This window comes from Opisthocomus hoazin, chromosome 8 (genome assembly GCF_030867145.1).
Source record: "Opisthocomus hoazin isolate bOpiHoa1 chromosome 8, bOpiHoa1.hap1, whole genome shotgun sequence".
Classification (NCBI taxonomy): domain Eukaryota; kingdom Metazoa; phylum Chordata; class Aves; order Opisthocomiformes; family Opisthocomidae; genus Opisthocomus; species Opisthocomus hoazin.
This window is the reverse complement of record NC_134421.1, coordinates 19387433-19414843: the sequence shown is the minus strand read 5'-3', so window position 1 is coordinate 19414843 and position 27411 is coordinate 19387433. Positions and strand designations below refer to the sequence as shown.

Sequence of the window (27411 nt, the reverse complement as noted above, 5' to 3'; positions counted from 1 at the left end):
CAGTTTCATTATGGTGAACCTCTGGGGAAGGGTCTCCTTCCACATACAAATAGCCCAATGTCTGGGCTGGTAACTCTGATACTGTTCTCTACAGATACACTCTCAGCAACTAATTGGTGGCCCGGATAACATGGGGACGTACCCACAGAAATCCTATGTAGAAGACTGTCAGGGAGGGAAGGAAGAAAAAAGAATGGGCTTGATATAATTAGTTCTGGACTTACATGCACAGCCACGCACATGGTATCTCAGCTAACCAGGGGAAACGTTAACTAGGGGAAAAGTTCAAATATAGCCTTCCCTTATCTCCATACATGTGAAGATCTACAACAGTGGGAGAAGACAGGACATGATGCAGGGAGGCATTAAGACATTTTTCAGTAGTTTCATCACACGGAGCACAAGGTCTGTTCAGGGTCCTGAATAACTTCTTTGCCAAATTAATCTGCAAAGGACTTTCTCATAACTAGCTCTTACAAATCCACCCTGCCCATGAGAAACTGGGCATAAGGGCCAAAAAAAAAGCTTCAAAGGTGGTGAAAACCATGCTGGAATCTGTGGAGTCACCAGGTGACACCAGTCGTGATGCTGGCACCTTAGATGATCCCAAACTGGGCCAGCTCGTGCAGTTCCAGATGGCTGAAAGCTTCCCATGGGCAAATCACTGTGATATCTGCAAAAGAGAGAGAGTGAGAAATGGGTTCTGGTCACTGCATTCCTTGGCTTTCTTTTGTATTAATAGAAAGGCTGATATCCTCAGGAAACATTAGAGGTGGGAAGAGCAAGAAGAACGAGACTACACTTGAAGGTTAAAAGAACGGATAGACTCATAGAATATCTGAAGTTGGAAGGGACCCATAAGGATCATCGAGCCCAACTCCCTGCTCCTTGCAGGACTATCTAAAACTAAACCACAGGACTGGTATACCTACCAGACCGAACCAGATCACTGTGTTTTTCCCCTGTGCCACCTTTCTCTGCAAGCAAAAGCAAACCAGCACTTCCTATAGTCTCTTCTGCGACTGCGTAGACTGATGTGAAAATTTGTTCTGGTTATGTGGTTTCGCCTGTTCTTGTAAACTGCATGTAGCCAAACTGTGATCTCATTGAAGACATGTGCAATCTTAAATCAGATCCTGAATAATTCGGTCTACAGCACTTAGAATCTGTAACTCATTGATAGGTGCAATTGTTATTGACACCTGAGAAGTTCTGACTGGCTACAGCTCATTCAGTCTGTGCTTCTCAATCCCAGACACATGCATAAAATTCTTAAAATTAGGATTCTGGTGATAACACAAATACTTAAGCAGCTGGGATTTAGTTCCTGTGGTTTTTGGTATTAATAGCCTAGCATTTGGCATTTCTTTGAGAACCTGATTCTGCTGAAATTCTTAGCCAGAGTATTAGAAGAAAACAAAGACAAACAAGCACATTTGAGCCAAATGAAAGTATTCAGAAATTGAAGCATGCCTAAATAGCCTTTCTGCCTTGTAGCATATGTAAGCATAAGCATGACTGTGGCAGCTTGCGGAGGGAGTCCTATCCTTCTCTGGCCACTGCAAGAGCTGCAGAGAGGCCAGGGAGACAGGGAGCCCACTCCAGACAGTTCTCTCCCTTGCTGAAGCATGACTACGCTTGTGTTTAAGCAGGGCATGACAACATCCTGCAGCACTTACCTGTGCCCAGTCCCTCCATGCCTGGGATGTCATCTCCAAACCTAGGGGAGAAAAGAACAGGCAAGTGTTGAGTTTGGGCCAGCAGCACCCAGGAAAGGAGAGCTGCCCTGCACTCCTAGCCAGAAAAAGAGAAGCGTGGGTGGGCAGCAGACAAGAAGGAGCAGCTCCAGGTGGGAGAGCAGTCAGCACCAGCGGGCAGGGAGAAGTCTCCTGGCTCCTTGCCATAGTGAAGATGGTACTGCAGGACTGCATCTTAGCAGTGGGGAGCCACCCAGCTAGTATGGTTTCTTTTCTTTCCAAAATGCCCTTACCCTTTTACTCCTTTTTTAGGAGGCTTGCTCTTGAACTGCCTTGTTTGTCTCTGCTTGAACTTGGGAGGCCCCTTGCGTGGTGTAGTGGGACCGGTTGGAGCATCTCCAGTGTTGAGGTTGGTGGCTGGGGTCTCACTCATCGCTGGGCTGCTGTGTGTGGCAGGTACACGCCTCTCTCAGATCCCTCTGTCTGCAAGATAACAGCAAGGACTGATGCAACACTCTGCTTGTCATTTCTAGGTATCAGTTGTCAGGTGACAGAATTACAGAAAGTATAATTGTGACAGGATTAAAGATAAAGATATTAAACATAAAGAAAGATTGTAATGCATGCAAAGTAAGCAGGATATCACTGCCTTTCATCCAGCATGCTTGAATTAAGATGCCACACAAAGGACACTCGAGCTAAGGACTGGTTCAGTATATGATTACTAAACGCCACAAAGACACACTTAGGGCTTAGAGAAATACCCTATGCTCGGGAACCACCATGATATACTTCACCTGTTCTTATACTTGTGCCTAAGCAGTACCTTTTGGACACTGATGGAGATGGGATCTGAGCTAGATGGGCTTTTAGTCTGGGTGTAGCTGCAAATTAGGGCCTCTTGTTTGTCATTACGAACCTTAAGGGAAATAGTGCAGGATCTTTAAAAGATTGTGAATAAGGCTAAGGCAAAGCATTGGAGACTGTCTTTTAGACAGAAGTTAATTTCTCAGGATTTAGGAGAGCAAAGCCCATAACTTTCCCCAGGAAACGTCCATTTTGGTATTTTTGAGCATTATATTACATGCGCTGACCTCTTCTGCACCACACTGCACATGAGCCAAGCTCCACTTCACAGGGGCTGAGCAGTTATCAGGGAGAAATTCTTGTGTGGGAGACATCTCTCCTGCCTCGGAGGGCAGAACTGCTGCACTCGGAGCCCTTTGCTTCCTTTCCAGAGAGGACAGCAATAACTCTCACCAGTGCCCAAGGAGGAGCTTCTAGCCATTCATCAAATTTTGTGCTAATTAGTATGCTAGAATGGTCTGACAAGTGCATTTATGGAACGTAAATAATTGCCAACATTTTCTCCCCTCTTTGAAGCCACTTTCTTCCCCGTGACCATTACGTAACTCCTATCTCCAGGTGTTTGTCCCTGTGCAGCCAGGCTGAAGAAATCGCTGATGGAATTAACTTCAGGATTTGGTACTAAAGCCAAATCCCATTATGTCGCCATAGTACTCTGGCCTAATCCCCAACATCATCTGCAGTAACACTCTGGACTTTTAATCTCAGAACTATAAACACCAAAGATGGGTATTTTTTTTCCTAGCCTGAAGACAGTTCATGTGTTTGACAGTCCTGAAATAACTAGAGTGACAGAAAGCAAAGCCTGAGATGCAAGGAGAAACACCATCTAAGCAATCCTCCTGTGTCACTTCCACATCAGTGCAAGAAGAGCCACGTTTCTGTATCTGTGGCAGTCTGGGAATCCTTCACCCCTGACATCTTTCCATCTGTGCTGGCAGTAGGATGGATCCTAATGATAGCACCTGCAGGCATGCTAGTTCTTCTGTTGCTTGTGGTCGGCTCCTGTCTCAGCTGTATTATCCTGAGCAGGAGACTGGAAGGGTTCCAGCAGCCCCAAATGGAGCAGCAGATGGTTGTGTCTGCAGCTGAAGTATGCACAGATGCTATTCCCCTGCCTGTAACACAACGCTTCCTCAGCACGCACTGTGCCCACAAACACAGGGATCAGCTCAAATCGCAGAAGTTACTTATTTGGCTGCCACCTCTGCAGCACCTAAACAATCGCTGAGTATTTACAGCTTTATCTTCACAGCACGGTGGCAGGACAGGAAACACTGTCACCTTCATCTTTCACAGAACGTGAATGGAGGTTCAGCGATCAGTATGACCTGGACTGCAACAGCTGGGAGGAATGACAAAATCTTTTGACTCACAGTGTTTTAGGGCCAAACTGAGAGGTGAAGGCAGTTTGGCTCCAAACCAAAGGGAGAATTTGGTACCTCACCGTCACTCAGGATCAGTGAGGAATTCAGGTGGTACTGCACTACAACAAAATGCTTTGCATTGGAAAACTGTTCTGTGGCATGTCTGCTAATGCCACAAAGTAAAGCATTATACCTCTGCTCAGGTGCAATTCTCATCAGTAGGGTGTCTGTCTCAGTGCTAGATACCCCTCCTGAACTGCAAGAGACACACATCCACTTCTAAGCACCACGTTCATCTGACATGCCAAGATACTTGGCACCCCTCTCAAGGGCTACTCCCAAAAATACAACAGAAGAAACAAACCAGCTAGCAGATTTATAACCCTTTGGACTGGCATCCAAAACCTGTAAGATGTATTTCAGCTCCATCTCCAAGTGAGTTCCTGTCCTACTTCTTCAACGCCTGCCACCTGCCAGCATGGTACCTTAATCACAGGAACATTTTTGAGGGTCAGCTCCTCTTAGTTCCTTTAGTCTGTGCCTTGTCCCTTGTCTTCACTCAACAGAGAAATAGCTAATGGGAAGACTCAGCCCTCGGAGTTTCCTTTACCACCAACTTGATATAGTTGTATCCACCTACCAGCTACCCAATAACCAAGGATTTGCTAGGAAAAAAGGATCTGCCCAAACCACACTTTGTCCTCTCTCTCACATGCATGAATTCAAAAAAGACCACTCAATGAAACTCAAAGGGACAATTCTAACTTCTTTCTTACCAACCTCCCTCTACCTATTCTCTCCACGCATCACCAGAAGAAATGGCAGAGGATGGAAAGCAACTTGAATGACATATAACAGCCTCTATCTTGCAGAAGAAATCAAGCTGCCCTCCCACCACTGAGCTCGTGGGACTTGCTTGACATAACACACAGGCAAAGATGTCTCAATTTACGCCGCAGAGAGCGTGAATGAATCCCCACAGCACTGGAGCTGCCCCAGTTCCCACAGTTAAAGAACCAGCTGCCCCTGCATGCAGCCAAACACGAGTGGACAGGCACTCCAGGATCACAGATGCGAAAGAGACACCCACAGCAGCTTCCCAGGGGAATTTCCCAGCCTTTCGCTTCCTCATACCTGATTACTTGGATATTCCTTAGTACCACACCAAACAGATGGCTTGACAAACGTTTGACGAGACTGAGTCTCCTTCTCTAGATCTCTGCAAGCGCTATGCTGCCTCCCCACAGTGCTTCCTGGGCTGCCAGAGCTCTTCTGCTGCCACCAGCACTGGGATGCAGCTCCTGGGTGAGAGCTGAAGGCTGTGGATGCAATGGCTGTTGGGGAACAAGATGTTCTTCCACGCTCTTCCTCTGCCTACTCCTCTGACAAGATGTTGCCTAATTGCCCCTGACAGTGTTTCTGCTCAGTCCAGGATTTAATCCTCTGGGTAAGAGCTTTGCTTGCGTCCGGATGCTAATTATACCTAATCCATCATAATGGGCTTGTCTCATTTGCGTCAGATATCCCACCTCTGGGTTGCTGGCCAGGTTAATCGTCCTTCTTCTAGTTTTCTTTGAACTTAAAGAGGCTTGAATACTACTGACAAATACTGAATCTTTAATCTGCCCACTCCTCAATCTCTGATTCTCTATGGAAAATTTCCCTGACAGATAAAGCAGATGCCTCACTCGACCTTCTTCAGACAGGTTCAATGTAGGATTTCATCTTCCCTTGTCTGAAACCTTCAAAAATACAGACTTCTTCATGTGCGCTTGTCTTCATGGTGCCTCAGGGGTGTCAGACACGAAACCCCCATGGGTTGTGGCTCTCCATGCAGTGATATGCTGGGAGAAGACAGCATACAGGAGGAAACATTCTTGGTTTGACATTCCTTTTGATCAGGTTCTTGCATGTTCAGTTCTTGACCTCATGAGAGCTGCTAGCATCATCATTGCAGCCAGCCTTTCATCAGGGAATATTGTATCCAGGGTAAGATGCCTGTGAGGAGTGAGGAGTCTCATAGCTCCAGCCTCAGTTGCTTGAGCTGGCTAGTCATAGTGACGCAAAAAGTCCGTGCATGTTCAGCCCCTTCTGACCCTGTGTTTTACATGGAATCTCAGACCCTTCGTTCCAGCAGCAGTTTTAAAACCAAGAACATATGAAAGAGGATGCACTCTAAAAGACACAAACTCATTTCAAGTAGAACTATATTCCCACAAGTGCTTCCAGGATGAACATCATTGGAAAGACTATCCCAGTTGAAAGAAGGGATTTGGTAACACTGGAGGTACAGCATCACACAGTATAAAATCCCCACTGATGTGCTCTGCATGTACGGCTGGGCACCAGGGCAGGGAACACCAGCTGCCTGTCCCAACCGCTCATCGGGAGCCCCCCGGTGCTGCCCACACGCAGGCTCAGCCAGCGAAGGACACAAGTCAAGGGGGTGCCTGGGACCCCTGACCGAGGGGTGCCTGGCATGAGAAACCGCGTGGCCCCGTGGAGGGCAGAGCTGCTCGCACAGCCAGGGAGCTCTGAGACAAACCACTGTCGCAGCACTTGCCCCAGTGTTAGAGGAAACAGAAAATGACCACCCAAAACCCATAACTTCCTCTCTTCGCTACAGGATCTGTTCACGCTCTCCAAGCACAAACATCCAAATTTTTCCCCCATGGGATTTTATCAGGACTTTTCTCTTCTGGGTTTTGCAGCCAGTTCCTCTTTCATCCCTCTGCCACCCTCGTTTGAGCTCCTGTGAAATACTTACAGTGCCGAGGGCTCCTCTTGCAAAACATTCAACTCCCGTCCTCCAGCCTGCGTAGAAAGGGTCTCGAGGTGTCCTTTCTCCTCCAGATATACCCTGCCACCAGGTGACACCAGGGCACCAATTGTGGATGAGCACACACACACGCCCACGAACAAACAGGGAAGGGAGGAGTTCGTCCTAATCACCCCAAGTCCCTCCCCTGTGCTGTTGAACAGACCGAGAGGCTTCCAGCAGACTTCTCCGTGGTGCCGCAGGGGTCAAGACGCACCTGAGAGAGTGGTGCATGCAGTCCGCCTGGTGCTGACACGGCTGAGCTCACTCAAGCGAGTCACATGAAAAGCTGCTGAGGTGTGGCATGGGCCCCCGATGAATGTTTGCCCACATCCAGCAGATGGGATGGTGGGGAAAGAAGGGAAAACCTTTGTGTTGCACGTGGGTGGCCAGCCAGTGGGGTGGTCTGTCACGTCTGAGACCCGAGGTGCTGAGCTGAGGGGAACAGCTAGATCACCTGTGGGTACCGGTAGCATCACTTCTGTGAGGCGACTGTTAGAGACAGGGAAAAGCTGGTGCCTCAGCCTAAACTCCAACCCAATGAAACTCCATGGATGGTAATATACACTGTTTTATCAGGTGCTTTGTATCTCTGATGCGTTTTAATAGCCTGTTGTGACTACCTTGGAGACCAGTGTCAGAGATGTGGGGAAAGTGGGAAGAGTCTCAGGATGAAAAGAGAAGGTCCAGGGCCCTGTTAGAAGGTGCTGGAAGATCACCCTCAGCTGCAGCAGCACAGCACCTCAGTCAAGAACTAAAGCTCTCTAAGCTGAGGCGTAACCACAGGGCAGCATAACCATCTTCTTGGGTCCGCTGGTTCTGATGAAGCACTGCTTACTCACTCTTGTTGAGCATCCACCTCACAACATGAGATCAGGGCTGGCAGGACCAAAAATGGCCCCAGAGGAAGGAGCTGCACAAGGAACATCTGGAAGAGACAGAAGGAAACCGAGGTGCGGGTTTTTATAGTGATGGATGGTCATCTTGGGGTGAGGTTGGAGAAGGGGATTTTAGAGCAGCCATGCCAGCCGAGGGTGTGACTGCGTGTGGCTGAGAAAGGACAGGACCTCTCTGCGTGACAGACCCTGGCACCAGGGACCAGTCCAGCACTGCTCTGGTGCTGAGCAAGAGCCCCACAGTGGAGGCCTCTGTCTTTTCAGATGGCTCAAGATAGATGAGATAAATCCATCAGCGAGACTCTTAGCCTACATTTAAAAAATCAATAAGGCCCTAGCCCTTGAATAGGCACAGAGAAGCTGGGAAGTAAATCCTGGATGCAGCCAAGGGGCTTTCAATCTATCAGAGAAGCAGCAAACACACTTAGCATTCCCATGTGTTTGAGGACAATCACACAGTTTTCAGCTGGCTTGGCTGCTCCAAAGATAATTTCTGGGCACAGGAAAGAGGACGGGGGCAGCATCGTGTTGGCGTCGTCTCTTCCCTGTGACGACTAGAGCTTGTACACAAACGCGTGCAGATTGATTGCGCTCAGCAGCTCCTGACAGCAGAAGTGATTACTGTGGGCAGGGACCTGCTTATGTGGATATAAAGAGGTGCAGCCTGCTGGCAGCAGACTCCGCTCCCATCGAGCTGCTCATTCCCAAGCCTCCATCTGCTGTAGACAGGTTTCTGGGGGCTTCCCCTCCCCTTCTGCCTTCTCCTATGTAGGTAGAGTTGCTGGGGAAATCAGCTCTACAACTCCCTACTCCCCTTTTCTGAACCTTAAAAATCTGCTTTTTTTTCAGGCTGTTTGTTTTCAAAACACCCCCTCTGTTTTCCTGTTTTCCCAATGACATTTGGCTCATTTCTCTTTAACAAAAGTGGACACGTGGGAAAAAAATTTCCATGGTGTCACACAAAGCTGTTTTTTGGCCACTGACAAAACATGGCAGAAACTCCCTAGAGGGCCCTGCTTATCACGTTCTTTCTGATCTCCCATGATTATAAGGCGGTTCCCCCCTCTCCTCCTCTCTCTCCATCCATCCCCTCTCTCTCTCCGTTCCCCTCACAAAGCAGGTGGCATTTGCTGTGCGGGGATGCAGGTGTGCAGCTCCTCTGCTTAGCAACAGGCGCCAGCTTTGTGTCGGTGGGTGGCTGCCACCCCAGATGGATGACGAGTTCTGACCAGGGACTGAGTACTCGATCCCTGACCGTCCCTGCCCAGTGTCTTCCTGCCCTGGCCCCAGGAAAGCCAGCGCCGGCCTTTCGGGCCACATCGGTTGCCACCCAACACAGACCAGAGCTGCACCAGAAGCTGTGGGGTCCAAGCAGTAGTGTAAGTGCATTCCCTGTGTCCCCAAAGGAAAACCCATGAGTTTTGTTACCTCTGGCCGGATTATTCTCTATTCCAAGGAATCACTTTAAAACATCTCCAAGGTTTCTGACCCTATTTATGAGCTGGTGTAACCATGGTAACTGTAGTTGTACCAGAAATAGCAGCTCACTTGAATGACAAAGAAAACACAAGTTTACAAGGCAGTGACTTTTCCAGGGGCTGGCTGAGCTCATGGGACTGTGGGAGGAAATCCCAGCCGAGGCGAAGGCTCAGGGATGCTGCGGATGAGGGCTGTGACTGGCATGGGCCAAAATAACTCTTCTGAAACACATCTCTACAAGCTTGTGCCAGGTGCTTGGGAGACTTTGTGCCTTATTGATAGAGCTTTATCACTTGCCACACAGACACACCTGACTGGAAATGAGCAGGGAATTTCCCAGACATCTGCAGTTCAACCTCGGTTTCTCTCCTGCAGACAGGCAGCCTACCAAGTGCTCCTGAATCCCCGGTGAGAGAAGGACAGTGGTAGGACCTGGATTTGAAATGAGATTGTCTGTGGGTCTTGTAGAATGCCAGTGAGGTTGTTATGTCAACATTTTGGTGAGAAACTCAGCATACCAAGGTACCCGCAAAAGATAACTTGCGTGCTGTAACCCTCCTTCCCCAATGCCCATCACGTTCCTAAGCTGCCTGTCATTTGTGCTAGTGAAAAAAAGCAAAACAGGTATAGATGATTGGGCTTTGCCTGGTGCAGATATTTAGCTATTTGTATACATGCAAATCAGTCCATCAAATGCAGAAGAGAAGGCATCCTCGTGGAGACTTTTATTGCTCTTCCTTCAGGAAATAATCTATAACAGCCTGCAATAAACTGGGTGTGCTGACTTCAGGAATCTGTGCCTGCTGCTGGATACAACAGTGATGTTGAGTGTCTCTGAGCTCGGCTTGCAAAAGAGCCTGGTCTCGATTCTCATTTCCACTCATGCCCTGGAGGCTGCTCTGGCAATGGGGCAGAGATTGAAGCAACTAAGGTCTGTTTTTCCACTGCCAGAGCTCTAGAAAGAGAGTTCCATGGTCAATTTGTAGAAAAAGGTCCTCTGAGGAAACATAACTGTAAGGTTTAGCTGAACTATCAGCAATGGTCCTGTCTGTGTTAGAAACTAGGCAGCACTGGGGACATGACTAAGTCCGCAAGCCAAATGGCCATTGCCAAGGCTTCTTACGGAAAAATTAAGTCCCTGCTTTTCTCATTCAGTCAAGGGTGCTTGATCTGTGCATGTCAGAACATCATTGCAGGCCCCAGGCTTTCAGGCACCAATGCTTTAGGACATGCTAGGGCTTTTTATAGCAGATGATATAAAACCCATGTAGCCTGCCATACGCATCATTAATTACCAGAGAGTTACATTTTCATCTGAGTAGTGATTCTGGACTTTCTTGGAACAGATAACCAAGTCTTACCATTTAATACTCACCAGACTGCTACACTGGTATGATTTTACTAACTTACACAAACATTTCCCTGATTAGCATAAATAAAAGGAAAACCAGAATGAATTATCTCTTTTTTTTAGATAGTACTTTTCACCCACAGATCTCAAAACACAGAGCTAAATTTTCATCATCCCTATTTGTAAACTTGGAAGCCGATGGACAGAAAGTTCATAGACTTGCAGATGAGGCCCAGCCATCCAGATATCTGCTGTGGGGACTGATCCGCTTGGCCATGCAGAACAGAAAGCTTAGTACTTTGTAACTGCTTTGTGATTCATGGTTTAAGAGCATCCCCCTGCTCATTGCAGAGTTGTCTCATGAGGAAGCAGTAACATTAATGAGCGTCCTTTTCATGCAGTGACTTTGCTTAATGTCTGCATTCAGGCTGTTGGTAGTGCTGCAATGGGACTGAGTTTGTCAGATTGTTTTAAAAAGCTTCCTTTCTTTCCTATTTTCACTCTGCCCACTCTTAAAATATCTGGTTTTTCTTCTACAAGATTATTTATCTCCTGAATGACATTCACAGAACAAGGTCAACATTAATACGCTGAACCATAACCTAACATTTTGACGAACCCAGGTAGTTAATCTTGTTATCTGTGTGACTGCCAGAAAGCAGAGCATGTGGTTGCTCTTAAAAATGTACCCGAATAACACAGTTTTCACTCTATTGCCTCAGGGGTCTTCCTTAGATGTTTCTTTTTCCATAATTGATTCCTTCTTTATGAATTACATGCCTTATACCTGTGAACAGTGATTATATGATCCACTAGCACTCACTAACATGATCACACATTGAACTGAAGAGAGAAGTAATACTGCACTGTTAAAAAAAAAAGACCGCAAGAATGTGGTTTTATTTAAATGGAAATCAGATAATTCCAGAGCTTTATTCATCTAAAACAGTGAAGCAAATGATTCAGTGTCACTGGGCTAAGAAGAAGAAACTGTACACAAGTCAACTCCAGATGTCTTCTTTCCTGACAGCTACTTTTCTCATCTTTTTTCTGAACGATCAATTCTTTCTCCCTGGCAACCAGCAGCTCAATAAAGCAAGGCTCTTCTAAAACATTCCGGTAAAATGTTTCTTTCTTCTTCTTAAGGGGACACATCTCTTGCTATGGCTTTCACACCATGCTACAGACATACTCCACTTTCCTCCTCCTATCTGATAAAATCACCACTGTGCAGTCTCATTCAGTTCAGCTCTTTGCCACCATTATTATAATCTTTTGCATGTAACAGCTGAGGCTTTCAAACAGAAATTATTGCTTCTGGGGGAGCATCTTGCACTCTCCTTGGGAACATTCAACTAATGGGCAGAGGAGGCAGCTCCTCCTGCTCCATTATCTTGTCTCTTGGGTGACTGCTCACCTCCCAGACACGTGGATGCTAAATGTTCTAGCTGCCATGCGATAGCAGATCCCTGGTGGAAGCAACTGTGAAAGGGGAAAAGCCAGGGGATTAAAATGTGAATCAATCTTTTTGTAAATTTTCTCCTTTTATTGCTCAGGTGTATTGCCAGGTACTAAGCCTTGTGTTGTCCTCTCAGGACCTTGCAAATGCATAGGGCCTAATGTTTTAATGTTTTTTTTCAATGGCATTTCACTGGCAGATTCCAACCTCTCTTTTAATTTAGAGCCTCTATGCTCTTGCTTTCCAGTGGAGGTACACACCTCAATAAAATTAATTAGAGCCTCTTACTGGGAGGCCCCTAGCGATATTGCTGTGCCAAGAACCTGGAATTACAGCCCACTTCTGGGGTCCAGTCAAGCGTCATAAATGCATCATAGGCTAAGTGAGCTTTTTAGTAGCCATCATTACATGCTGAGCTAACACATGCTGCACAAAGGATTTTCTGACAGTTTCATATACAGAAACATTTATTTGTGGGGTCCATAGCTGATGGCATACTTTGACTGTAATGGTGAAAGTTATTTCTACAGAAAAATGAAGATAAAGGGAGAGGGAGAGAAAAAGGGGAAACCTTCCCCAGTGGCCAGCCAGGAAGAGCAATGATGGGGTTCCATAGGAGCATCCTCCTCTGAGGCCTCTCTCCACTGCAGCAGGTGACAACAATGAAAATGAGGAGGATGACTTCTTGCCATGCTTTCCCTTAGCATTACTTACTTTTCATCAGAACCCACTTAAACTCCCCATTGGTTATTCCTGCTTGTGACTCTATTAGCGCTTGGAGGAGAATGCTCATAGAATCATAGAATAGTTTGGATTGGAAGGGACCTTGAAGGGTCGTCTAGTCCAACTCCTCCTGCAATGAGCAGGAACATCTTCAACTAGACCAGGTTGCTCAGAGTCCCGTCCAACCTGACCTTGAATGTTTCCAGGGATGGGGCCTCCACTGCCTCTCTGGGGAACTTATTCCAGTGCTTCACCACCCTCACTGTAAAAAATTTCTTCCTTACATCCAGTCTAAATCTACCCTCTTTTAGTTTAACACCATTACCCCTTGTCCTGTTGCAGCAGGCCCGGCTAAAAAGTTTGTCCCCATCTATCTTACAAGCCCCCTTTGAGTACTGGAAAGCCATGATAAGGTCTCCCCACAGCCTTCTCTTCTCTAGGCTGAATAACCCCAGCTCTCAGCCTTTCTTCTTAAGAGAGGTGTTCCATCACTCTGACTGCTTTTGTGGCCCTCCTCTGAACCTGCTCCAACAGGTCCGTGTCTTTCCTGTGCTGAGGGCTCCAGAGCTGGATGCAGGACTCCAGGTGGGGTCTCACCAGAGCGGAGCAGAGGGGCAGAATCATCTCCCTCGACCTGCTGGCCACGCTTCTTTTGATGCAGCTCAGGACAAGGTTGTATCACGTCACCACATGCAAATGTTGCACATTCATTGCTTGTTAAGCATCTCTGAATCCATGTTATTGGATAATATTTATCAAGAACTTATATAGCTTTTACCTGATTTGTTGAGCACCACATTTGTTTTTCTCTTTTATTTACTAAAGTCTACAAAACAAGAGATAAAGAAGGAGATGGAGGAGGGGCAATTCTCACACTGGTGCTTTCGATGAGAATCTGCCACAGTAATGCTGTGGGGTTTGCAGAGGCAAGGCCGTGAGACCAATAATATGGGAACAGTGAAAGTGCAATAAAGGAAAAATGTTGCCACAGAGATGCTAATAATTACTGCCTCGTGGCTTCAGGCAGAGTTTATGTATTGCAAGCAGCATGCCCTTAGCACTGCTAAGGCTAAAGCACCAAGGCACTGAAGGCATCTAAGAGCTAGCAGGAGCTAACACTGAGCCATGAATTCCAGTATAAAATCAAGGTCTTTGTTGAGAGGAGTGTTGAGCACAGGCAAGGCAGGGTGTAGCTGGCAAGGGGGATTTTCTAAGGCCAGCAAAGGATGAGGATGCCACAGCTCTCCTAATTTAGTCCCGGCTTCAGCTCTGGTTGTGTGGGTGGAAAGTCGCAATGCAAGGAGTGCTTGGATAAATACCTCCTAACACCCTGCCTGGTGATCAGCTTAGGGCTGAGATTTGATTACACTTGCTGAGTTTTGACCTTATATAACCACCTGTTTTCTGAGAGGTCCTAAAATAATCCAGTCCTCTTTGAATCCAGCTCCAGCGGGTAACTGGTCTAGGACAACACTCCCTGCAAGACGCCGCAATGTCCACTGAGGAGGATGGAGCGAAAAAGCTGCTTTCCTTCATGCTGGGCTCTGGAGCGCAAGTGGGTGCAGAGAAGACACCCCTGTTTCCTGGTGGCAGGGACCTTCTTCCTCCCACTCAGCCCCGTCCTTTCACTCCCACTTCCACCCACTTAGCTCCCCCTCTCCTTTACTGGGCTGCTCTGTTCATCCTCAGCCTTTCTCAGGCTAGCCTCTGGAGGAAACTAGCTCCGTTTTGCCTCTGCTCTCTCATGCCCAACCAAATTATTTTCCTTTCTCTGTCTTTCTGTTTCCCTTGCTCCCCCATGGAAGCTGAGTTATCCAGAAGTGACATGTGAAGTATTTGCGCACCTTCAGGCTGGAGAAGGGGGTTATGAGCTTAGCACGTTAACCGGACTGAAAGCTGCTTAGACTAGCATTAAATCTCCAATCTTCTCTCCATCCTTCAAGAAAATCTCTTCCGGAGGAGATGGAGAGATGGAGCACCCAGTCACGTTTTCTGGGGTCAGCTTCCTGCCCAGCTGAGAGTCCTATGGCCATGTGGTTTGAAGGGATTGCTGTGGGATCAGGGGGTGGGAAACCCAGCTAAACCCTTACTCCTTGCTCTCCTTGCTGAATACTGTCTCCCTTGTCAGGCACTCTGTATAGCCCCCATCCCTTTCCTCCCTTCCCACCCCGTCAGCTGCACACTCCCTTGCAGCATTTCAGGAGAGGTGAGTGGCACCAGGTAGGAAGAATATGGGCACCATGTGTGCTAGGCACAACAGGACCAACCTTAGGATGCTGCCTTTTAAAGCAAATCCTGGCACACCTTGTACCTGCATTTTATTCACGTGCAATCAATTCATGCTTCACAGGCTGTTTATCCCACTTAACTGGGAGGCAGCGGAGGCGGTGCTGGGTTTGCCAAGGAAATGGGTGGCATGTCGTGATGCAGTGAATGTCCCCTCATATGGCAGGGAAAGGTCTCGTGTCTGAGCTCCCTGACCTGTCACCTTGTTCCATGCTCATCACCTCATGACTGCCTCAGGCCCGGATTACCTCCTCCCATCTCTGGAGGAGAAAGGATCTCTGCACGTAGTGAGGGGCACCACCTGGGGACATCCACCTGGGGGACACCCACAGCCAGAACTGACATTTACCTTGCAGCAGCTGTTGACATGAATTTGCTGCACCATGAGGTTGTCTTCCGCAGCCTGTCACCTGCAGTCTTCCAGGAGACTGCAAAAAGCTTGAGAGGGAGGCAAAGTTCATGACAGTGACAGGATTCAACAACATTATTCATTAGAGAGAAATCTAAGCTGGTAACACTATGTACTGAGTTCAGTGCAAATGCAAATGAGTAGCTCCAAAACAAACCACTTCACAAGAGCAGTACTAAAAAATATTACACTATTGGGCCTCTCACAATTACAGAAATGGATTCCCTGCCCGGACTGAAATCTCTTTTTATTTTTCCTCTCAGAGCTTCCAGCCTCAGAAATTTCAGCTCCAAATTAGACAGTTTTGGGAATTAAGAGTAGGTGAAAGTAAAGAATTCTAAGAGTTGAGGGTTTCCTGAATTAGTCTCTTCGAAAGACCATAAAATAGTTCCTTTCCTCAACTGCAGCCACCTCTTCTGCAGAAGATGGAAATGACATCTAGCAGCACGCAGCAGCAATGTACCACCAATCTAAAAAATTCAAATCCAGAAATGCTGGACAGCTTATGACAGCAATCCAAACTCATATAGCAAAAGCCATGCCTAATTTTTTTAATCTTACAATTTTTAAGAAATCTCAAGATTTGTTGGGTCCAATAAGGTGCTACAGAAGGTGTATGACTGTTCAGAGAAAAAGCTGTGTAGTTGAAGGATATGCATTTTAAAATTTGTGTAAGCTTTTGGCTATTTGCTTGAAATAAACTTAGACACTAGCGGTTCATCACACATATTAATGTGGTCAACTAATTGCACAACCAACTGTGATCAGTGAGGTCAAAGTAAATAAGACCTATTTTAGGTAGAAAATATTAAGTTCCAACTAAGAACACATTTGAAATATTACTGTTTCTTTTGCAACAAAGCAGGTACACTCTAGCTCTTGTCCTTGCCTCCTTCTGTCACAGACATAAGAATTGGCTGGGGCTGGACAATGTCTGCCAAGAGATGATCTTCTTTGCATGGCATCAGTTTATCAGAGATGAAATACTCAGTGGTAGGGATTTGCTTTCAGTGATGTTCTGCTCCAACGCAGTTCAAAACCTGCCCTTTTTTCCAGCACATCAGTGACGTGGTTCCGCAGCGGGATGTGGGATATGCTGGCCCAAAGGATGATGCCTGACTTCTAAGCTCCCATCTGCTCGGCGTGGTGCATATCCAACGTCTGCAGCTCCTTCTCACCCCTCTTACCAACAGGAAGATGAAGCCCAGAGCAATAACATGATTTGCCCACGATTACATACTGGCTATTTTCTAATCTAGGAGTGAAATCTGTTTCTCCTATGTGCTAGGCAGACATGCCAATATAGGCTGGGTGTATGTGGTGTATGTGGTGGCACACAGCTATACATCCCTATACCTTTATGCATATTTGTGGATATACTGGTCTGGATGTACGCCCACACACATTTAGGAATACTGTGCAAATAGCTACACAAAGGCACAGGCAGCCTGCTATTTAGCTCCAACCAAAAAAAAAAAAATCAGACAAAGCTAAACCCAACCACCTCCCAGCAAAAATGATCGTATTAATGCTAGAGTTATGATTGCAATGGTCTCTCTGTATGCAGCTGCTAAAACCAAGGAAATCTCAAGCCAAGCCATGAGGGAACAGTAACCTCAACCCACGTACCCTCCCAGCGAAAGGGTGTTCTGGTACAAATGAGGAAGTGTACTGAAATCAGAGTTAGTCCAGACAGCACAGGAACCAAGACAAGAAGTTGATGTCCAAGACACAGGAGCTGCTTAACAAGACCATTTCCTCGAGGCTCCCCGTAGTTAACACATCCAGCTCTTTACACCTTTCCCAGGCCAGGACTCTTCACATGAATAACCTGAGCTAGCATAACGTAGCACTGTCATTGAAAGAATTTGGTCTGTCCTTTCCCCGTCCCTATCCCACAGAGCCCTTTCCTTTGTGCTGGCACAAGGGTTTAGCCACATTTGACCATTGTGAACATGAATCGGGAAACCTATCTGGGTTTAAATCTCACTTGTATATGTTTATGCATTTGCTTACATATTTTTGCCAGGTACATTTTAAACTCAGCTCAGTGGTGTACTCAGCTCAGTTCTCTTGTGTTGGCCCACAGGGAAGGTTAACATAGGAGTGAAAACGAGCAGCAGAGAATAAAATAATTTCTCTTGGTGGCGCAGCTAATTCACAGAAGCTTAAAATGTTTCTCAGGCTACAGCCTCTGCTAAATAGAAATCCATTGCCAGACGGACATAGGCTTTGTTTGTCCCTTGACACACGTGAGGTCAGAATCGAAGTGCCACCCATAGCCTACAAGAAAGCAATGGTAGGCTGGGAAAATCTGTCCCCTTCTTGTGAGATCTGTCCATCCCTGAAGGAGAGCCCTCGTACTCAGTTGTTTGCAGCCTTGAAAGTGTATGACAAACGTTTTCTAATGGACACGTGGACTTGGGGCAGTGAATTTAAGCCCATTGGCAATAGATTTGCTTTGCTTATTTCGCTTCTGCAAATGCATTAAGAGCAGTCTATCAGTCATTATAGATCCAGATTTGTTGGTTGCAAACCAAAGATCTAATTTATTCTTAAATTCTGCACTGAGAGTTGTATGAGTGAAGGATTTATGTGACTGAAGAACTAAGTGGGCGCTTTGTGACTGGAAAAGAAAGAGCAAATCTGCTGATATTTCAGAGAGGAAGCGGTATAAAACCTTTCTGATCATTTAAGTATCTCTGGGAAATGAGAGCTCATTCTTCCTGAGGTAGCTGATCTTTGAAACCGCTTGTGCGAAAATGGCTGGGAGTTGGGCAGCATGTGTTAGCCGGGAGAAACGAGGTTCATCTGCCACCACCCCCGTTTGCGCACCCCTCTCCCTCCCCCCCACGTGCGCCGGAATGCACCCAGCCTGATTCTCCGCTTACCCCAACCGATGTAAGTCAGGGCCGCCTTTTGAAACCGACCGTAATCACGGCAGGAAAACAAGCAGCATAAAAGCCGGGGACAAAGGGACCCCCCGGCTCGCGGGCACAGCAGCACGCACACAGAGCCCGGACCCGCAGACAAAGCCCTGCGCAAGCAGAGCGCAGCGCAGCGCCGGGCACGCGGAGCGAGCGGGGCAGGCGGCCGGGGGCGCGCCGCAGCATGCGGGGCCGCGCAGGGCTGCCTCGGCGGGCGGGCGGCTGCCTTCTCTCTTTTTTTTTGTGCTTCTGAGTGTCAAATTTTTTTTTCCCCTCTCTTCACCAACTTCCTTCCTGCTGCAACTGCCGAAGCTCGAAGCTGAGCGCTGAGAGCGGAGGAGGACCCCGGCCGCAGGCTCCGCTCAGCCGGTGAGTACGAGCCCCGGCGGGGGGGAGCGGAGCGGGCTCGCCCCCGGCTCGCTCCCGGCTCGCTCCCCCCTGGCGCCCCGCAACTTTGCGCCTTTGTTCCCGGCGGCCGGCTGCGTTCCCCAGCCATGCCCGGGACGACGGGCCGGGCCCTGCCGGCATCCGAGGGGGAGGCCGAGCGGGGCGGAGGGGCAGCGGCAGGGGCGGCAGCCCCCGGGCCCCGCCGGGTGACGGCGGGTGTCGCTCCCTGCGGGGAGGTGCCCGGCGGCCCCCGGGAGCGGCGGGACGGTGGGCCCGCTCCCTGCCCTCGCACCCCGGGAGGGTGGAGTGGGGAGGTGAGGGCCGGGGGCGCTGGTGGGGCCGCTCCCCCATCGCGGAAAATTGCTTCCTCCGCTGCGAAACCCGCTTCCTGGAGATGAGCCCTCGATCAAGGGGCGGTTTGGGGGAGTGATGCGCAGAGAGAGCGCGAATAGAACGCTGCCGCTGTGACACCCCTCTTTGTGCACCGTGGCGGCATGTGGGGTGCCCGCCATCCCCCCCCTCTGCTGCTCCCCCTGCCCTCTTCTGCTGCAGGTGCGAGGGCAGCCACCCACCCCTGGTACGGGCAGAGCCCAGCTGAGACGCTGGCACCCCTTGGCGGGGCATGGTTCCTCCTTTGCCTCCCTCTGCCTGGCAGGGGGACCCCGGTGCTGCCCCTGCCCCTCTGTTTGCTGCTTGGTGGGTGCTGCCAGGCCTCTGAGGTGCAGGTGATGCATGACTGCAGGCTGGGACTGCAGGCAAGCAGAAGAATATGGCGGAGCATGGCACAAATCACCCAGATTTCTCTTTGCATAGAGCATTTATAGGGTTAATTGTGTCATTTTAATGAGGCTTGTGGCCTGAACGCTGTAGGGGGGTCTCCATCTTATCCCAGCCCTCAGCCTGGGCAGTGAGACAGGAGCCCAGGGACCCGGACAGTTGGGCACCAGTATGCTCACTCTGGGGAAACACTGGTGCCTGAGCCTGGTAACATCTCATTTTGCAGAGCGGATTGGTCCCAGAGCTGGAGCGAGTAGAGGCAGGGGCAGCTGAGATGTGAGCTTACGACTTGGTCACCTCCTGCCTGGGAATTTGGCAGGAAGGCAGGGTCAGGTCCACAACCTGGGGAGAAATGCCAGAACGGGGTCTGATCAGTGCCATCCAGAGATGTGTGCGAGCCAGGGGTTGTTCAGCCCAGACAGTCTGTTCGCCTCAGGCTCTTGCACTTGGCACAGCAGGCTGCCTGTCCACTTCTCTGGGAGGTTTTCAGAGCCTAAAAGCATCCCCCCTCAAGTGAGTCGCCCCTATGGGCTCACAGGGAGAGTCTCTGCGGCACATGCGATGCAAAGGGAAGGTCGGGGATGCAAAACAACCTGCTGGTCCAGCACCGACTCTCTGCCTTTTCTCTGCGTGTGGCCAGAAATCTCTTTCTCCATCACCTGCATCTCTCCGTCTCCTGTGATAAACCACAAATTGCCCCGTGGAGGATGAGGGCAGGCAGGCAGCTCTGCTCTGTGGTTGTAGTGGTGGCAGATGCAGCCTAGTATCATGTGAGAGCTCAGGAGAGTGGAATGACTCAGATCTTCAGCTGGAGCCCAAGTGGAAAGCAAAATCTAGCAGTGGCTGCGATGGCTCATCACGTCCTTTTCCTGTGCCGAGCACGGGATGGCACCGAGGGGATCGCGAGGCTTTGTGAGGTGTCTGTGCTGGGGCTGCAGAGCAGTGGGGCATGAGCAGTAGTTGCTTTCATGAGTGGAGCTTCTGGTTTCCTTCCTCCTGAGGACAAGCTCAAGGGCCTTTCCCATGGTGTGTAGGTCCTTAGTACTCCTAGGGCTGAGCGCGAACTCAGCCAAGGTTGTTCAGCTGCTGGGACGTGCTTTCTTTCTTGTCTGTTTGAGTTGGGATTCCTTTTTGTTTCCCAGCTGCCTGCTCTGCACTAGTTCCTGATTCACCACAAAATGCCATTACGAAGTAGTCTTGCATCAGAGCTGTCACCCATTAACGTGCCCAACTGAGTCTTCTTGTTCCTGTGCTGCCCAGTCCCTCTCTATCCCTCTGTAACATGTCAGTGTACCCGTCCTTGAATTTTTTCCGCTGGTCTCACCCATGCTGGGATTTCACTGAGATCTGCGTATTACTCATTGCTGCCTGGTTCCACTTGCTGATTCACCCTGAACTGTTGCATGTGTGTATTTTTTTTTATTTCCTTTCTGTTTTAATGAATGAGAAAACTATCCCAGTAGCTCCCAATTTAACTTCTGGGAGCAGGGGCAAATGTTAAGGCCACAGCTGCAGAGAGGGATAAAGGGCTTGCTGAGGAAATTGCAAATAAGCAGGCAGAAGGGGAATTTTTAGCAGAGGCAGCCTCTGAGAAGGAGTTAATGTAAGGATAAGCTGAAGTGAACCGAGTGATCTGTGTAGCTTGACCAAATCTCCTTGCTGCCAAACAACAAGGAATAGCTTGGCCGTTTACAACAGCCATCACTGCACCAGGGCACTGCTCTGTTTTTCAGCCTTTCTCTGAAGAGTGGGAAGGTGGCTAGGACCATGCAGCTGACTGAGGGGGACCTGGCACAGCACTGCTCACCTCTCCTACCTGTGTCTCCTGGTCCCCATTCCTTGCCCTGTGCCTGGCTGCCCATCACCCATTGATCTCTCCCCTCTGGCTCCCATCTTGGATGCCACCCAAGCAGCTTCGCTGCCCTCTTGCATCCAGCGGCGTGTGTCCCAGCCGTGCTGGCTGCGTGGCTGCAGGCTCCAGCTGTCCTTCCTCTCCTTTCCGAGAAGCCCCACCGATGCAGCGCAGGTACACAGGGCTGCTCTGCACTGGGCTGGATGCGGTTGCCGCCGCGCTTCCTTCCTCAGCAAGAAGGAGACCCGATCGGTGCGTGAAATGAGCTGTTCCTGGGAGCAAGCACCGGGAATGCCAGCAGATGGGCTGTAGTGGGTGTGTTTCCTTGAGGGCTTCAGCTAACTTGCTAATATAAGGGAGCTGCTGTCAGGTATTTGATCTTTGTATGAGATGCTGCCTGAACGTGGCTTTTAACCCATTATGAGAGGGTGAATGACACCTCTGGCCTTGGCTTTGTTTGTGTCTGTGTGTGGCGGTGGCTCTTTGTGCACGATAGCTGGTGAGCACTGAAACCTTGTAAGGTGGCTTGTAATTGCAGGGTTGCTGGCCAGCAACTGCGCTGCAGAGTGGCTGTAAATCACTCCGGTTTCAGCCTCCGCTCCCACACCTCCTCCCCGGGAGGGAAGAATGGTGTAGGTCTGCGTGTGCGCGTGGTGCCTGCAGGGAGAGGAGCGGGGGCAGAGGGGGATTGTGTTCGAGCCAGAATATCAGCACAGCGGCGTCGGAATTGCAGCCGATCACTGTCGCCATTTGCCTGTAACGATTCGGCTGCCTTTGGCGCTGGGCAGGTGTCGTCCTGCCTGGGGCACTGAGCAACGCTGTGCCCAAAGCGAGGACCCCCAGGGACACTGCCCCACTCCAGAGCAATTCCATTGACTGTCTCCTCCTCTGTTACCCAGACCAAACGACCATGACTGAGAAGACCCAAGAACCTCATGTGGAGGAAGATGATGATGAGCTGGATGGGAAACTCAACTACAAACCTCCTCCCCAGAAAACACTGCAGGAGCTGCAAGAGTTGGACAAGGATGACGAAAGCCTCGCTAAGTACAAGAAGTCCCTGCTGGGAGATGGACCTGTGGTAGTAGGTAGGCTGGGGCATGCTGTTGTAGGAAGGGGCTGGGGAGACACATTGCAACAGTGCACTGTGAGGATGGGGAAAGGTGGCTTCAAAGAAGAGGGAGCTTGTTTGACCAGGCACATGCATTCCTTCTACTGGAGGACTGGGGATGGGTGTGTGGAGAGATGCATGTAAAGGAAGCAGGGAAGGTCTCTGAGCATTAGGTGTAAGGTTACCAGGGAGTGCTGGAATTGGAAAGAGGCGTGTGGTAGGAGGTGTGTGGGCTGTGGAGGACTGCTGAGAGGTTAGGAACATGAGGGGACCAGCCTATGCTGAAAGGGGGCCTTGCTGCTAAGAATGATCTTAAGAGGGGAGTCTCCTGTGGTGGAAAGACCTCCTCTGAGTATTGGGATAGAGTCTGGAGGGATCCATGTTGAAGGACTGGGGTGGGTGTGTGATCCTACTGTGCTAAGAGAAGCCTGGTGTTACTGGATGTTTCACAAAATGCAGTTTCTGTGTGGGAATACAACCCTGTTTCTTCAGTGTTGTTCCCCTCCTCCTGCATATAATTTTGCAAGCTGACAGCTTCCCCCGACTTTCCTACCTGCAGACCCAACAGCTCCCAATGTGGTGGTCACTCGACTCACCCTGGTGTGTGACTGTGCTCCAGGACCGATCACTATGGACCTTACAGGTAGGCACAGACTCTGTCCTTGGGCACGAAGGGGAACAAGCAAAGGCCCTGGTGTGCTTCAAATTGAAAGGGACTTTGTCTGTGGTATGCTGCAGTGGGTTTTAGAGGAACTCTGAGGGTATCTTAGCCTTGTTTCTTATTTTAGGGTGTACACCTATAAAAAAGAAAAGGAGATGTTATTGAGAGTGTCAAGGGTCTAGGAGCTCCTGGGTTTCTCCTGTCTTCTCTGCTTGCTTCTTTTCAATGAGACCTCACAAGCACAAGGGATGTGCATGTGTTTGGGTAACGAGCTGTTTTGAAACTTCAGAATCAAGCAATACTGCAGTTCCGGCTCCTGGGGACATGGGGAGAGAACCAGGCTTCACCTTATATGGGCTTTTCTGCAGAGAGAGGAAGCTGGGCCCGGAGGAGCAGAGAGGCTTCCTGTTCGACCGAAACCACACAGAGCCCTGCAGAGCCCGGGCAGCCTTGCAAGCCAGGCAGGAGCTGCGGAACATGCTCCGCTCACCCGAGCCAGGGCTGGGCATGGATGAAGCATGCGTAGGCTCCTGCAGATGTCTAACAACGGGCCTGTGCATAAATATCTTTGTGTATGTGTGCCTAGACCTGTGTTTGTTTAGGCACTGTCTTCATAGATGGGGACACAGACACATGCATACACCCAGGCGTTTCTGTGCTCTTGCAGTGCAGTTGCTTATACAGACCTCTGTGTACTCGTTTTGCAGGTGTGCCATCCTGCAAAGTGACGCTCATCTCTGACACCAATCCCAGCCCTATCCCACAGCATGTGGTCTCGTCTTGCTGTATCACCTCTAGCTGATGTCTTGATCCTTTCCTTACAGGTGAGCTTGAAGCACTCAAGAAAGAGACCTTCGTATTAAAGGAAGGAGTGGAATACAGAGTTAAGATCCACTTCAAAGTAAGTTGTTTTCCTTCCTGTTGCTTCTCATCAGTTGCTGAGGCCAGTCTATGTCAGTCTGTCAGATAACTAGAGCTGGGCAGCATGTCTGCCCAAAAGCTGGGCACTTGTAAAGCTCCCCTAGCTTCAGGTGTTGTTCTACGCAGCAAGGGACTGGGCATTTCCAGGGAATTGCTTCTGCTTGCTTGTGCCTTGGAAGAAGTTGCTTTCTGTCCACTCACAATGGTGAACAGCAGGCAGTTTGGAAGCCAGATGGGTAGATTTAGCTGAGTTTTGCTTGGATTTTTAGCCACCAGGAAATCTTTACTTCACACAAAGTGGAAATGGACAGGGAGGAGTAGAGATGATGGCTTTCTGTGAAGTACTGGTTCAGGTGGCATTGCTGGGCTTCATGTGTGCATGAAAAAGATTGAATACCATAGCATTTGGCTGAAGGTACCCGAGTTGTTCTGAGTCACAATATACTCAAACAGACTCATCTCTCCTCCTCTCCCATTAAACAGTGTGTCAGCCATTTCTGCTGTTTCCAGCTGAAAATGAAACTTGGCTACACTGCAGTGTGGCATCCAATGCTGAAGTCATCGTCTCCACAAACATTTGCTGCAGACAAAGCTGGGCTTGGCAGAGAAGGCAAAAAGGGAAGGAGGATAACTCTCCTGAATCGGACAAGGGAAAGTGTTAATGTTGTGGGTTCTGTAGGAAAGATTTCCCTTCTTCTGTGAGGCTTGGTCTCTGAGATGGCTTTGTCCCCAGAGACACCTCCAGCTGTCCTTTGTGCTATGAAATATTTACATCTGTATCTGAGCCCTGTTGACAGGAGATGCCTGGAGCGAGACAAGTTATTCTAACTCCCTCCCTCAGTCCCAAGGCTGATAAGAGCTGGCACCATGTGATTTCTCCCCTGGGATGTAGAAGGTTCTTGCCTGTCTTGTTTCCATATTGACCAGTGCTGTGAGCAGGCAGTGTATGCTGGAGTGGGACAGCAAGGCATACATCCAGGCTATCCATGGGAGATTTGAGGAAACATTATGAACAAAACTCCGTCCTCCTGTCTCTTGAGGAGAAACTTGCAAGCTCCTCATGGAGCTTAGAGGGCAGCTGGGAGTGTTCAACTAATCTTGTCCACCCATTTGTGCTGGAGGGTTGACTCGTCACCCACGTCTGGGGACGGTATGGAAATTATTAACTGGGAACTCCCTGCTTCACTTTCTTTGTCTTCATCAGCCCGTCTTGTGAAGCTGACTGATGTGCTCCAGTCAGCTTCAGAGTCAGGGAAAGGATGGGGAAGTGCAGGAGATGCACAGAGGATGCTGTAGGTCTCCAGGTGCCTGTGGAGAAGTCATGTTAGGACTCCCCGCAATGTGTCCTGTGCTGAGCCTTTGGGAGCGGTGGTGTAGGTAGCCAAGATGGGTATGTCTCTAAGGAGAGAGAAAACCAGCAGATTCAGAGCCAAAATCTTTCCCTTGACACTTGCTTCTGGTCACTTCTTGCAGGTAAACAGGGACATTGTGTCGGGACTGAAATATGTGCAACACACCTACCGGACAGGGGTGAAGGGTGAGTAAGAGCCCTTTGTGCCCTGCACACCAGTGCTCCTACCCCTGTGTTCCCTCTGCTTACAGAAGTGTTGCTGCAGCTCTGGGCTGGGACAGAGTCTCGCCTGGTCCCAAGGCCCCTCTCACGCCACCACATGGGAGATGAGACTTCTCAGCAGGGTGCAGTAGCCTGCACTCTGCATCACCCCGGCCAACTGTTTCCTGTGCCTGTGTGAACTCAGTATGAGCCAGTTCTGGTATCTGTATGCTACACCACTGTCTGCAGCAGCAAGGTCCCTAGAGACACTGTTTAGACAGTGCTTGCCACAGATTTCCTCTCCATACAGAGCTCTTCACCTCCCTTCTGCCCCCTCTAGAGTGGCTCAGCCTGTGTGGAGCTTCCCACCCCCTGAAAGCTCTCCCAGATGCACTTGGTAAAATTCAGAGCTGCTCTATGAAGCTTCCGGCTGGGTGCAGAACCCGAGTTGTTCTGAGTCACAATCCTTGTGCTTCACTATCCCACTTTTTCCCCTGATTCTGTTCCCGCTGCTGACATGGACTGTCCCTTTCTCTCCCTGCTGTCTCCTTTCTGTCTGTGATCTGTGCTTGTGCCTTTTTCTCTCTTTCATTGTTCCCCACCTGAGGGGCTCATTCCTGTGGATTGTTTTCTCTTAGTGGACAAAGCCACGTTCATGGTTGGCAGCTACGGGCCACGGCCAGAGGAGTATGAGTTCCTGACGCCTGTTGAGGAGGCTCCTAAGGGTATGCTGGCTCGAGGCACCTATCACAACAAGTCCTTCTTCACGGATGATGACAAGCACGACCATCTCACCTGGGAGTGGAACCTGTCCATCAAGAAGGAATGGACAGAATGAGTTCACTCAGTTTGCCTTCCCCCTTCCCATCCCCTTGCCTCCTGCACCAGTCTCCAGGTGGGCCATGCCCACCACGCTGCTCCTTCCTGCAACCGTGGCTGGCCATAGCCCTGGCAGCCCTTTCCATGGGTGCTGGAGCTCTGTGCCAGCCTTGGTCGATGCACAGGCCTGCAGGTGGCCTTTGCTGCTTCTTCTGATACACTGAAAATAACCTGCCCGTTCTCACCGCCGCCCCATCATGACATGTAATGGGTTAAATTGGGAAGCATCTCCCTCCCTCTCTCCCAGTACTTCCTCCTGCTGCCTCCATCTCCTGTATCAACTCCGGTCCCGGAAGTGCCTTTTCTAGGAAACAAGATCACCTGGCTGGGCGGACTGGCCCCTGGAAAATCCCTATCTGAGTTACACTTGCCATGTGCTCTGACTCATTGTAAATGGTTACTTACCTCCCATGATGGTCTCCTGGTCTGTATCTGGTGCCCTATCCTGTTAAAATCCATCCTTGTGCAGGCAAAAACAGTCAGGGGGAATGCAGTGAGATGCTGTAACAAGACTTCAGTGTCCCAAGAATAAAACAAGTTTCTTTCTTCTTTTCTGCATGAGTGTCACATTATTTTTTAGAATATGTTTTTCAATGATGTATATGTGGAGAATGCACTACAGGAAGGCTTAAGAGCATGTTTCAGCAGGGAAATAGCCCTCCTTCTTCAAAGCAGCAGTCTAACTCTGTAGGGAAATTTTTTCAGAGCCACTTCCTTCAGGGGTTTCATGAATCCTTTGTCGAAGCTAAACTCTGACCCATGATGGGGGTAGACAGCCCCCACCTCTCATCTCGCGTGGCAACTGAATGAGCCCAGGGAGCTGTAACATGGCCTTCTCATGTTTAATGCTTACCGTGGTAGCTGTTCCCCAGAGCCAGCGCAAGAGCTGCCTGTCCGGGGCTGACCTGCTGGCCAAGCACAAGGGATCAGCCTCTGAGACACAGCACTTGGACAAATGCAGTGGCTCCTTCTGCATGGAGGGATGTCCTTAC

The 27411-nt window shown here is 49.4% G+C and overlaps 2 protein-coding genes across 4 annotated transcripts; one reads left to right on the top strand and one right to left on the bottom strand.

Annotated features, from left to right (window-relative positions):
• PDE6H (phosphodiesterase 6H) lies at positions 1-18443 on the bottom strand. Of its 3 annotated transcripts, none has more exons than XM_075429008.1 (4): positions 18244-18443; positions 1991-2180; positions 1680-1720; positions 1-673 (listed from the first exon to the last, which is right to left on the bottom strand). In XM_075429008.1, the coding sequence occupies exons 2-4, from the start codon at positions 2128-2130 to the stop codon at positions 597-599; spliced, it is 258 nt and encodes an 85-aa protein (XP_075285123.1). In that variant the 5' UTR covers positions 2131-2180; positions 18244-18443; the 3' UTR covers positions 1-596. The 3 variants fall into 3 exon arrangements, with proteins under 3 accessions (XP_075285123.1, XP_009938438.1, XP_009938437.1); XM_009940136.2 differs by lacking the exon at positions 18244-18443 and adding an exon at positions 6699-6783; XM_009940135.2 differs by lacking the exon at positions 18244-18443 and adding an exon at positions 5066-5094.
• ARHGDIB (Rho GDP dissociation inhibitor beta) lies at positions 18273-26968 on the top strand. The gene is made up of 6 exons (XM_075429007.1): positions 18273-18648; positions 22195-22383; positions 22966-23049; positions 23892-23968; positions 25462-25525; positions 26179-26968. The coding sequence occupies exons 2-6, from the start codon at positions 22206-22208 to the stop codon at positions 26376-26378; spliced, it is 603 nt and encodes a 200-aa protein (XP_075285122.1). The 5' UTR covers positions 18273-18648; positions 22195-22205; the 3' UTR covers positions 26379-26968.
• Positions 26969-27411: the final 443 nt, after the last annotated feature.